General features: G+C 40.3%; 1 protein-coding gene across 2 annotated transcripts in view; it reads right to left on the bottom strand.

The window, feature by feature from the left end:
* Positions 1 to 239: 239 nt before the first annotated feature.
* Positions 240 to 12,247, bottom strand: part of A2M (alpha-2-macroglobulin) — a 50,068-nt gene continuing 38,060 nt past the window's right edge. For both annotated transcript variants that reach the window (XM_069585774.1, XM_069585775.1), the window contains exons 29-36: positions 6,639 to 6,862; positions 5,703 to 5,921; positions 5,426 to 5,553; positions 3,904 to 3,994; positions 2,805 to 2,870; positions 1,282 to 1,384; positions 773 to 814; positions 240 to 434 (exon numbers count right to left, since the gene is read on the bottom strand). In XM_069585774.1, the coding sequence (XP_069441875.1) occupies positions 418 to 434; positions 773 to 814; positions 1,282 to 1,384; positions 2,805 to 2,870; positions 3,904 to 3,994; positions 5,426 to 5,553; positions 5,703 to 5,921; positions 6,639 to 6,862 (890 nt within the window). In that variant the 3' untranslated portion in view covers positions 240 to 417. The remainder of the gene's footprint in view (positions 435 to 772; positions 815 to 1,281; positions 1,385 to 2,804; positions 2,871 to 3,903; positions 3,995 to 5,425; positions 5,554 to 5,702; positions 5,922 to 6,638; positions 6,863 to 12,247) is intronic.

The following is a 12,247-nucleotide window of genomic DNA, read 5'->3' as shown; positions in this document are numbered from 1 at the left end:
TGTGTGCAGACTTCAGTAGTTGCAGCACGGGGGCTCAGTAGTTGCAGCTCCTGAGTGCTAGAGCACAGACTCAATAGTTGTTGCACATGGGCTTAGCTGCTCCTCAAGATGTGGTATCTTTCCTGACCAGGGATCAAATCCTTGTCTCCAGCATTGGCAGGTGGATTCTTTACCACTGAGCCAGCACAGATACCCCTTTCTATGAATTTTTATCTCAGGAGTCTATTGGGAATCACATGGAATTTTAATAAACATTTATTGAGTAAATGAGGAAACAGTGATAGAGACTGACCAGAAAAAAAAAAAAAGAAAGTTTATTCAACAAGCCTTCAGAGATGTTAAAAACTGTCTTCTTCCATGGAGATCTGAGTCTGTGGAACAGGGACTCCAGGAAAGTAGTTTTCATTGACATGGTCTTTAAGCATTTCCAGTATCTATGTTAGTGGAAAGGAGAGAAAGTTCAGATGGACATGGGTTTCTGGAGCAGTGAAAATTCCTTCCGAGATCTGGGTGGCATATTGCCAGAGGAAATCCAGTTAGTATAGTGGAAATGAGATTCATTACTTAAAATGATTCAACTTGCAGTTCTATGAACTATCTGAGATTTGACTATCAGGGGCCCCTTTTCAATAAAGGTTTTTTTTTTTTTTTTACAATAAGTTGCACCTTGAGCAGTATGATATCCATGAAAAATATTTAGCAAGAATTTTATGGAGGAGATTTGAGGGGAGACAAAGTGGTTCTCACTCCATCTGGAAGGAGTTTTGCTTACCTTTGCTGCAAGGAGCACTGTACTCAGCAACTGCAAACTCATCTGAATAAAAACAAAAACAATCAAGCAAAGTGAGAAGGAAAGCAAACATCGATGGGATACAGGTTAGTGAAAGAATCTTTATTGTGGGAAGAATTGTATCAGAAACACCAGCATCATTCATTTGATGTGTTCTTACTGCCTTGTGTCTTCAAATACTTTATGTTACTCTTGAAGGGCAGCAGTTTAGATATCATACTTATTTAAATTTCATATTGTCCTAAGTTGATTTTATCTGAAGAAAAGAGAACTAGATATCCTACAGGTGCTTTGTATTAGGAATAGTACATTTATACAGTAGGTAATTTCTACAATGTTTGTGTAGAAGACAAAGACAGGAGAATCAGACTTGCTGGAGACACAGGAACTGATGAGAGGAGTTAGTTTAGTGAACTGGCCCAACACATCTTTCAAATATAAATCTCTGTGATCAAGAATTTAATTTCTGTGTGAATGTTGTTCTCACTCACCTGTCTCATAATAGTCATAGACTTTCACTATGGCTGGTTTCAGATCCCTTACTGGGATGTCTTGCAGAACTGTGAAGGTCAAGGTCAGGGTCTCATTTGTCACCTATAAAGCAAAAAGGAAGTAAATGACCCTCCAGGGAGCTTCCATCTCTCTTTGAGTGAGTTTAAGTATTCACCTATTTGGGGGAAAAACTTTTTGTCAACTAACAGAGCCCTTAAATTGGGTTAAAAGCTCTCAAAGTAGATGAAAACTTCTCCAAACTGTTTCTTAAATAACTAAAACTATTCATACGCTCCCATTAATGTGAGTTCATGGCTCTGTTAATAGGGGTGAATGATGTATGCTTTTTATTGTTTGAATACCTATGTTTATTTTTAAGTATCAGAATTCAATACTTTCACTTCTCTATCATGCAGAACTACTTATTATCTCAAAATACATGTATATATATGGCTGAGTCCTTTCACTTTTCACCTGAAACTGACACAGCATTGTTAATTGGCTAATGTATGCATGCTAAGTCGCTCAGTCATGTCTGGCTCTTTGCGACCCTATGGACTACAGCCCACCAGGCTTCTCTGTCCATGAGATTTTCCAGGCAAGAATACTGGAGTGGGTTGCCATGCTCTCCTCAAGGGGATCTTCCTGAACCAGGGATTGAACTCTTGTCTGTTATGTCTTCTGCATTGGCAGGTAGGTTTTATTTTTTATTTTATTTTTTACCACTGAGCCACCTGGGAAGCCCAACTGGCTATACTCCTGTACAAAATAAAAAGTTAAAAAAAAAAAGAATATAAAAGGCAGGTCACTGCAGACTTAAGTTTCATAAAATTGTAAGCTATAATATCCATTAATATGGGAACGAATAAATTATGTAACAACACACAACTATAAAATCAGATTGGTTTATTGGTGGACTGATTCTATATTTTATGGTCTAAGTCCTTCCTGAGATTGATAGTGTATTACCCTTTTGTTTTACTGATGTGATGTTGAAATGTGTGTGTGCTGAGTCATGTGCAACCCTTAGCGATGCCAAGGACTATGGCCGACCAGGCTCCTCTGTCCAAGGGATTTCCCAGGCAAGAATACTGGAGTTGGTTGTCATTTACTCCTCCAGGGCATCTTCCTGACCCGGGGATCAAACCCTTGTCTTTTTAAGTCTCCTGCATTGGCAGGTGGATTCTTTACCTTTGGTGTCACCTAGGATGCTGATATAGTAATTGACTAACCCCAATGGTTTCTTCCTTCTATTATGCAGTATTTGCAAAATAACTTGTGCACATAAGTCAGCATCTTTTGTGGAGAATTTCTTGCTTTTGGGGGTTCCTAGAAATATGCATATCCAAATATTATATATAACAAGCCATTTCTTTCCATAGTCCCAGATGAAATATATATAGAGGAGAGGAGAATATTCATTGGAACTAATGTTAGAATTCTCAAATTTTTAGTATGGAGATGATGTCTCCAAAAATGTCTTATCTGTATATTTTTGCAACTAGATTGGCAGGGAGCTCACCTTATCCAGATAAATCAAAACATGATTGTTGCTAACTTCTGTTCGGCTCACGTCAGATCTTTCTAGCTGAAGAAAATTAAGACATTGTAAATGTTAGTAAACAGATGAAAACTCTGGGGAACCAGAGAAAAGAATGTTTATTACCAAACTAAGCCTAAGGATGAAATTTTTTGAAACGCTTTTTACAAGCAAAGACAATAATGTGGCAAAATTAAAAAGGAAAGGTAATTGGGATGCAGGGTTTAATATTAGTATGATACAGGACCTATGTATAAAGTTGATTTATTTGAGGAACAGGGAAAAAATTAGAAATTACCCATATTTCAAGGTTCAATTCACATTCCATTCCTTTAAGGAGGCTTTTTTTTCTTTACTTTTTCTTATTCTCAGTTTTCTCTGTACTTCTGCAATAGTTCTAGTTTATGTCAAACTTCTTCATATTTTTTTCACTAGCTCATGTGCTTATGCTTTATTTTTTAAGCTCCATTAAAATAGGAGCCTGCCAATACTTTTTTTCCTAGTAGATGTGGCTCCTAGCATAGTGCTGTTCATGACAGGAGACAGGCTGTTGCTGTGTCACTAAGCAGTGGACAGGAAGGATGCTGGAGCTGGCATCCAGCATCCAGGTATGCCCAGGAAGTTCAGAAGACTAAATTAATATGACCCCTAATACCTGCCACCCCAGTGTGATCCATGGTGGAAGAACAGTCTCAAAATTATCTGAATTGACCACTGAAGTTAGTAGTGAAAGACTAGTTAATGATAACAATGCTTCATAAAACTAGAAGAAAAGGAGAATATTTTACAGACCATTTGTTTTTCATGGGTGGCAGTTTTGGGTTATTAGTACTTAAAAATTAATATCTTAATGGAAATATGACCAAAAAATTCATCACAAAATTTTGAAACCCATTAAAGCAAAGTTTAATGAGAAAAGAAACATGCTCCCCATACAAACATGCTAAATTATATTTCTGCATTTGGTGAAAGTAATGTCTTTGGTAGGAGTTGATTTAATAGTATTTTATATTAATGTCTTAGTCTAGAGATATATAAAACATTAAATAAAATAGAGTCTCCTGGGCTTATGTAGACCTACCATTTTCACTGTTGGTTTCAAGGGAATGAAGCCAGATACCATCTTCACGTCAACAATTGCCATGTTGGAGGCTTGACGGCTTCCAATATAACTAAAAATCCAGGGAAGAAAGGAGTTAGGATTTTCTGCGTTATTAAATACTTTTTTTCTATGTCCAGTAAGCACATAAGAGTCCTGAAAGGTACCAGAAATCTTCCTAAATTTCTTATCAAGTAGCTCAAAAAACTGGCTGTGCATTAGAATCTTTAGGGGAGCCTGTTGAAGCCACAGAGACCAGGCCTTACTCCAGACCAGATGAATCAGAATTTCATGGGTGTGACCTCTGAGAATCTGCCTTTTAAGAAAGCTCTATAAGTGATGCATAGTTGGGCAGTTCAGTTCAGTCGCTCAGTCATGTCCGATTCTTTGCGACCCCATGGACTGCACCATGCCAGGCCTTCCTGTCCATCACCAATTCCCGGAGTTTACTCAAACTCATGTCCATCGAGTTGCTGATGCCATCCAACCATCTCATCCTCTGTCGTCCCCTTCTCCTCCCACCTTCACTCTTTCCCAGCATCATGGTCTTTTCATATGAGTCAGTTCTTCACATCAGGTGGCCAAAGTATTGGAGTTTCAGCTTCAGCAACAGTCCTTCCAATGACTATTCAGTACTGATTTCCTTTAGGATGGACTGGTTGGATCTCCTTGCAGTCCAAGGGACTCTCAAGAGTCTTCTCCAACACCACAGTTCAAAAGCATAGATGGGCATAAGATTGCTAATTTATCCAGTTATTTGTTACATGTACTTTGTTTTTGTTTTTTTTTTTTTCCTGAATAATATCCCCAACCAGGTTATAATATTCTTGTTGTTCAGTCACTAAGTTGGGTCTGACTCTTTGCGATCCCATAGACTACAGGATGCCAGGCTCTTTTGTCTTTCACTATCTGCCAGAGTTTGCTCATAATATTCTTTTTTTTTTTTTTTTTTTGCTCATAATATTCTTGTGTACAGATACAGATAGCCTAGTAGTTATTTGAAAATGGCTGCATATGTATGTATTTCCCCCAGATTGATTATTTTATATGTAATCTGAGATTTAATTATCACCAGTAGAAATTCTAACTAAAGAGTCACTACTCCCTTCTATTCATACGTTTCAAGAGGTCTCCACCTTTGTCCTGGATAAAGCAAGAATAATATTAGATTTCATGACAATAGAATGAAATCAGGATGAATCTTAACATTAGAATAAAATCAGGAATTCAGGTTAGAGGCAAGGGGTAATGTTCTTTATGTAATTATTATTGAGGGGGATTAATAAGTTGTAAATAAGGAGATTAGACACTAAGAGATCCTGCAGTGGGGGATATACAATGTAAACTCCATCACTGAGAAATTCTGCGTCAATATGGGAACAGGTTGCTTTTTCAATAAATGCAGAACAGACATTCACTGTCACGCTGCTCTGCTTAATGTGGAGTTCTAGTGAGAAGATTGGCTGTTATACCCAGAACTACATGATGCAGTTAGAGGTCTTACCTGATATTCAGTGAGATCTGGAAGCTAGTGTGGGCTTCGCGTCCATCACAAGTTTGAGGCAATGTCTGCACCTCCAAAGCAAATGGGAACTCGTCTTTTTTCAGGAGAATATTGTATTTCAAAGATGTCTGTGGAACAGAGAAAAATCTGTGATTTTTCCTTCTCCAGGACTCCTCCCAGATACCTCAGCTCTTTCTCTCATTTGTGCCATCGCTCACTGAGTTAGGACTTTTCAGTGACCATGGTGACTCTGGACCTTCTGTCCCCAGAATCTCACCTGGAGGTAAACACATCCTTCTCCTGTGACTGACATGCTGTACTCTCCAGGCACCTCTGGCAATGAAACCTGCTGTCGCAACAGGCGGTTGCTGTTTTCCACTTGGAATTTTGTGGAAAATGTCCCTGAAGACTTGATGGTCACCTGTGCAGCCTTGCTAGTCCTGGTGAAAGTGGCTGCTCCATATCTGGACAAGGCGTGGAGAGCTACCACTGTGTCCTGGAAAAGACAGATGAGAGGACCCACGTAGGCATGACAGCCCTTGAAAGACCCAAAAGTCCATGTTAGTGAATAGTGAAAGTCACTCAGTCATGTCTGACTCTTTGCGACCCCATGGACTGTAGCCTGCCAGGCTCCTCTGTCCATGGAATTCTCTAGGTAAGAATACTGGAGTGGTTAGCCTTTCCCTTCTCCAGGGTATCTTCCTAACCCAGGGATTGAACCCAGGTATCCCGCATTGCAGGCAGATTCTTTACTGTCTGAGCCACCAGGAAAGCCCAAGAATACTGCAGTGGATAGCCTATCCCTTCTCCTGGGGAACTTCCCAACTCAGGGATAGGACCAAGGTCTCCTGCATCACAGGAGGATTCTTTACCAGCTGAGTTACCAGGGAAAAGCAGAATCCATGTTAGCTGCCACAAAAGGAGCTTCGGTTTCCTATTTCCTGTTCCCCTCACTACTTCAGTAGTAGAATCCTCATTTTAAGATTGATTATAATCCTTAGATAGATGACAGAACCATATCTTTTGCATATCTGCCTTGGACTGTATGGTTCTGATCATGTATCCTTATTTCTCACCATCCTTCAATACTAATAACATTTTTCTTCATTTCAAGCATTTGTATCTTCATTTTTTTCTTCTTTTGAATGTTTGTATCTTGTTCAAACATTTTGCTACCTGAAGGTGAAGTGAAAGGTTCTGGCTAAGCACGGACCTGGGTGGAAGAGAAGCCCCCCTGGGAATTCTGCTGCTTTGAGATCCACTTCACGATGCTCGTGGCAGGGGTGAGGTCCTCCGAGGTCAGGGCAGGCTGGGCCGTGAGGTGAGCAAGGAGCACGTAGGCTGTCATCTCCACCTCTGCAGACGGAGCCCTGGGTTGGTAAACATCCTCTGTGAGTGCCCTGGGTTTCTGAGGTCGTGTCCAGTGGATGGAATTACCTGGAGGTGAGAAAAGGATTTTTTCATGTGGTATGTAAGTGACCATATACTCATATTCAACTTCAAGTAAAAGTATAGGAGCCAGACCTAAAGTGAGGGTTGCATTCCAACGATAGTCTGTTAAACCTTATCTAGATGCTTTTCCTTATATGAAAAGCTGAACTTGACTTCTCATAGAACTTGGGCTAAGGTGGTCATGTTGCTGAAGTCCAAAGCCTACAGCCGGCCAAGATGCCAAATGGTTGCTGCAGTTGTGTTAATGGAAGAAATAGCTGAGCAAATTCTCTCATTAGTTGTAGTAATTTCCTGTATTTGATGTTATTCCAACCTCAATTTTCTATAAAGCCTGTCTTTGTAGATTTCTTATAAGGATCACAAATCACATGAGATAATGGAGTTTTCATTCATTAGATTAAAAAAAGTAGAGTAATTCTCAAAATACCAAAGGCTGCCAGGGTGTGAAATAACAGGTACTGATTTATACTGCTGTGGGAGGTAAACAGCTCTTTGGAGAGTAATTTGGCAGTAATCCAGCAAAGCGGAAAATGTACTGAGCTCACGAATCCAGCAGTTATGCTTTCCAAGTTTAAGTTAGACAAACTCAGGTCCTACCCCCTCAAGGAGAATATGAGTATTCATTGCAGCATGGTTTGCAACAGAAGTAAATAACAAGAAAAGATCCATGAGAAGAGACACTCTATATAAGTTATGCCCTTTTAGTATATTGTAATGTATTATGCTAGTCAATCTAATCACATGGATCACAGCCTCGTCTGACTCAATGAAACTAAGCCATGTCCTGTTGGGCCACCCAAGATAGGTGGGTCATGGTGGAGAGGTTTGACAGAATGTGGTTCACTGAAGAAGGGAATGGCAAACCACTTCAGTATTCTTGCCTTGAGAACCCCATGAAGAGTATGAAAAGGCAAAATGATAGGATACTGAAAAAGGAATTCCCCAGGTCAGTAGGTGCCCAATATGTTACTGGAGATCAGTGGAGAAATAACTCCAGAAAGAATGAAGGGATGGAGCCAAACCAAAAACAATACCAGTTGTGGATGTGACTGGTGATGGAAGCAAGGTCCAATGCTGTAAAGAGCAATATTGCATAGGAACCTGGAATGTCAGGTCCAAGAATCAAGGCAAATTGGAAGTGGTCGAACAGGAGATGACAAGAGTGAACGTCAAGATTCTAGGAATCAGTGAACTAAAATGGACTGGAATGGGTGAATTTAACTCAGATGACCATTATATCTACTACTGCGAGCAGGAATCCCTCAGAAGAAATGGAGTAGCCATCATGGTCAACAAAAGAGTCCAAAATGGAGTACTTGGATACAATCTCAAAAATGACAGAATGATCTCTGTTCGTTTCCAAGGCAAACCATTCAACACCATGGTAATCCAAGTCTATGACCCAACCAGTAATGCTGAAGAAGTTGAAGTTGAACGGTTCTGTGAAGACTTACAAGACCTTTTAGAACTAACACCCAAAAAAGATGTCCTTTTCATTATAGGGGCCTGGAATGCAAAAGTAGGAAGTCAAGAAACACCTGGAGTAACAGGCAAATTTGGCCTTGGAATACGGAATGAAGCAAGGCAAAGGCTAAATGAGTTTTGCCAAGAAAATGCACTGGTCATAGCAAAAACACTCTTTCAACAACACAAGAGAAGATTATACACATTGACATCACCAGAAGGTCAACACCGAAATCATATTGATTATATTCTTTGCAGCCAAAGATGGAAAAGCTCTCTACAGTCAGCAAAAACAAGTCTGGGAGATGACTGTGGCTCAGATCATGAGCTCCTTAATGCCAAATTCAGACTCAAATTGAAGAAAGTAGGGCAAACCACTAGGCCATTCAGGTATGACCTAAATCAAATCCCTTATGATTATACAGTAGAAGTGAGAAATAGATTTAAGGGACTAGCTCTGATAGATAAGAGTGTCTGATGAACTATGGACAGAGGTTTGTGACATTGTACAGCAGACAGGGATCAAGACCATCCCCAAGAAAAAGAAATGCAAAAAAGCAAAATGGCTGTCTGGGGAGGCATTGCAAATAGCTGTGAAAAGAAGAGAAGTGAAAAGCAAAGGAGAATAGGAAAGATATAAGCATCTGAATGCAGAGTTCCAAAGAATAGCAAGAAGAGATAAGAAAGCCTTCCTCAGTGATCAAAGCAAAGAAATAGAGGAAAACAACAGAATGAAAAAGACTTGAGATCTCTTCAAGAAAATTAGAGATACCAAGGGAACATTTCATGCAAAGATGGGCTCGATAAAGGACAGAAATGGTCTGGACCTACAGAAGCAGAAGATATTAAGAAGAGGTGGCAAGAATACACAGAAGAACTGTACAAAAAAGATCTTCACGACCCAGATAATTATGATGGTGTGATCACTCACCTAGAGCCAGACATCTTGGAATGTGAAGTCAAGTGAGCCTTAGAAAGCATCACTATGAACAAAGCTAGTGGAGGTGTTGAAATTCCAGTTGAGCTATTTCAAATCTTGAAAGATGATGCTGTGGAAGTGTCGCACTCAATATGACAGCAAATTTGGAAAACTCAGCAGTGGCCACAGGACTGGAAAAGTTCAGTTTTCATTCTAATCCCAAAGAAAGGCAATGCCAAAGAATGCTCAAACTACTGCACAATTGCTCTTATCTCACATGCTAGTGAAGTAATGCTCAAAATTCTCCAAGTCAGGCTTCAGCAATACGTGAACTGTGAACTTCCAGATATTCAAGCTGGTTTTAGAAAAGGCAGAGGAACCAGAGATCAAACTGCCAACATCTGCTGGATCATGGAAAAAAGCAAAAGAGTTCCAGAAAAGCATCTATTTCTGCTTTATTGACTATGCCAAAGCCTTTAACTGTGTGGTGCTGGGAGCCAGCGTGAGGAATTCCACTTGTGACAAGGTCATGCGGCAGAGCTCTGACGGCAAGGCTAATCAGACCTCAGGTTTTCCCTCCTGGAATTTCCTGAGCATCCACCCCACAAAAATAAGAATCTGCCTGCTTTTCTACTCTTCTGACATTCTCTGGAAAAAGTCAATTCAGGGCTTTAGTCTTCTGCATTTGAAAGAGTGTTTCAATCCAAAAACCCCTCTGATGGCTTTCTAGCCTGCCTGCAGGACTCGTACAGCTGTGCAAGTGATTGTTTGAGGCCTCCTGACCGCAGGAGGCACAGGAAGCTTAAAACATCCTAGGAATGTAGGGTCTTCCAAGAGTCAAAATCATTAGAATAGGACTGATTAAAGGTTTCATTTGCTGAGCCAATACTTGCTGCCAAATTTTCATATCCTTTATTTTTAGATATAGTTGGTATATAGAAAAACAAGTAGTAGACCTGGTAGATCTTTGAGTTAAGTACCTTCTTTGTTATAACCCACTGCACCTTTGTTCTATAGAGATGTAACTTTAGTGCTTTAAGGAGATACAGATTGAAGAAAAACGCTTAGGGGAAACGAAATTAACATTCATTAAGGAAGAGAGCCAAAAGTGTTAACAAGCCTCTTGGCCAGAAGATAATGTAAATCACCTGAGACATTTTGTATACAAAAAGATATACAGAAAGAATCTGGGCTGCTAAGGCTACATAATTTTGTATTACCCACTGATCTCTATGTATAATCAAAAGTATAAAAGGCCTTGAAGGACAATAGAAGGAGAGCCAGTCGCTGGACTGGTTTCCCCCGTGTCTCCTCTTTACTCTGATTTCAGGCTGAATTCCCATCTGGGGCGTGGAGGCTCACTATGTCTACTTACTTGTCCCGGCTTTTAAGATCCTTAAGAGAGAGAGCCCAAGGCGGGGCACTCTCCGATATTCAAACGGATGCCGGCGGCCTAACGTAGATGGTGCAAGCTCCTTGTCTGGAACTTTATTGGTTTTCCATGTAACCCAAGTTAATCAGTCTCTTCTCTCCACTTAATTTTTCCTACTACACTATTTCTTCCTAATCTAATCTTATATTAATAAATAAATAAGTCTTTCCTAGCCGACTCCATCCACCCTTCGAATTCCCTGGATCTACCGGGGCTGGGCCCTGACAATGTGGATCACAATAAACTGTGGAAAATTCTGAAAGAGATGGGAATACCAGACCACTTGACCTGCCTCTTGAGAAACCTATATGCAGGTCAGGAAGCAACAGTTAGAACTGGACATGGAACAACAGACTGGTTCCAAATAGGAAAAGGAGTATGTCAAGGCTGTATATTGTCACCCTGCTTATTTAACTTCTATGCAGAGTACATCATTAGGAGTGCTGGGCTGGAAGAAGCACAAGCTGGAATCAAGATTGCTGGGAGAAATATCAATAACCTCAGATATGCAGATGACACCACCCTTATGGCAGAAAGTGAAGAGGAACTAAAAAGCTTCTTGATGAAAGTGAAAGGGGAGAGTGAAAAAGTTGGCTTAAATCTCAACATTCAGAGAACTAAGATCATGGCATCCGGTTCTATCACTTCATGGGAAATAGGTGGGGAAATAGTGGAAACAGTATCAGACTTTATTTTTTGGGGCTCCAAAATCACTGCAGAGGGTGATTACAGCCATGAAATTGAAAGACGCTTACTCCTTGGAAGAAAAGTTATGACCAACCTAGATAGCATATTCAAAAGCAGAGACATTACTTTGCCAACAAATGTCCATCTAGTCAAGGCTATGGTTTTTCCAGTGGTCATGTATGGATGTGAAAGTTGGACTGTGAAGAAGGCTGAGTGCCGAAGAATTGATGCTTTTGAACTGTGATGTTGGAGAAGACTCTTGGGAGTCCCTTGGACTGCAAGGAGATGCAACCAGTCCATTCTAAAGGAGATCAGTCCTGGGTGTTCATTGGAAGGAATGATGCCAAAGCTGAAACTCCAGTACTTTGGCCACCTCTTGTGAAGAGTTGACTCACTGGAAAAGGCTCTGATGCTGGGAGGGATTGGGGGCTGGAGGAGTAGGGGACGACAGAGAATGAGAGGGCTGGATGGCATCACCAACTCGATGGACATGAGTTTGAGTGAACTCTGGGAGTTGGTGATGGACAGGGAGGATGGTGTGGTGTAGTTCATGGGTTCACAAAGAGTCAGACATGACTGAAAGACTGAAGTGAACTGAATGTATTATGCAGCAGTGAAAATTAACACACATGTACAAGGGATTCCTTTCAGCCTAATGTTGAACTTAAAATACAAATGGCAAGCAGACAGACAAAGATCAAGTAGAAATACTTAGAAGGATGATAGTTCTTATCTAAAGATGAAAAATGTAAGCATTCTGAATATTATTTAGGATTACACATGCAATAAAAAGATAAATCCATGGAGATTGTAATGACAAATTCTAGATCAACTACTTTTTAGCGTAGGAGTGGCACCCTGAGGGTTT

Source organism: Ovis canadensis, chromosome 3, assembly GCF_042477335.2.
Source record: "Ovis canadensis isolate MfBH-ARS-UI-01 breed Bighorn chromosome 3, ARS-UI_OviCan_v2, whole genome shotgun sequence".
NCBI classification, from domain to species: domain Eukaryota; kingdom Metazoa; phylum Chordata; class Mammalia; order Artiodactyla; family Bovidae; genus Ovis; species Ovis canadensis.
Note: the sequence above shows the minus strand (reverse complement) of the source record. Positions and strands in the feature narration are given on the sequence as shown.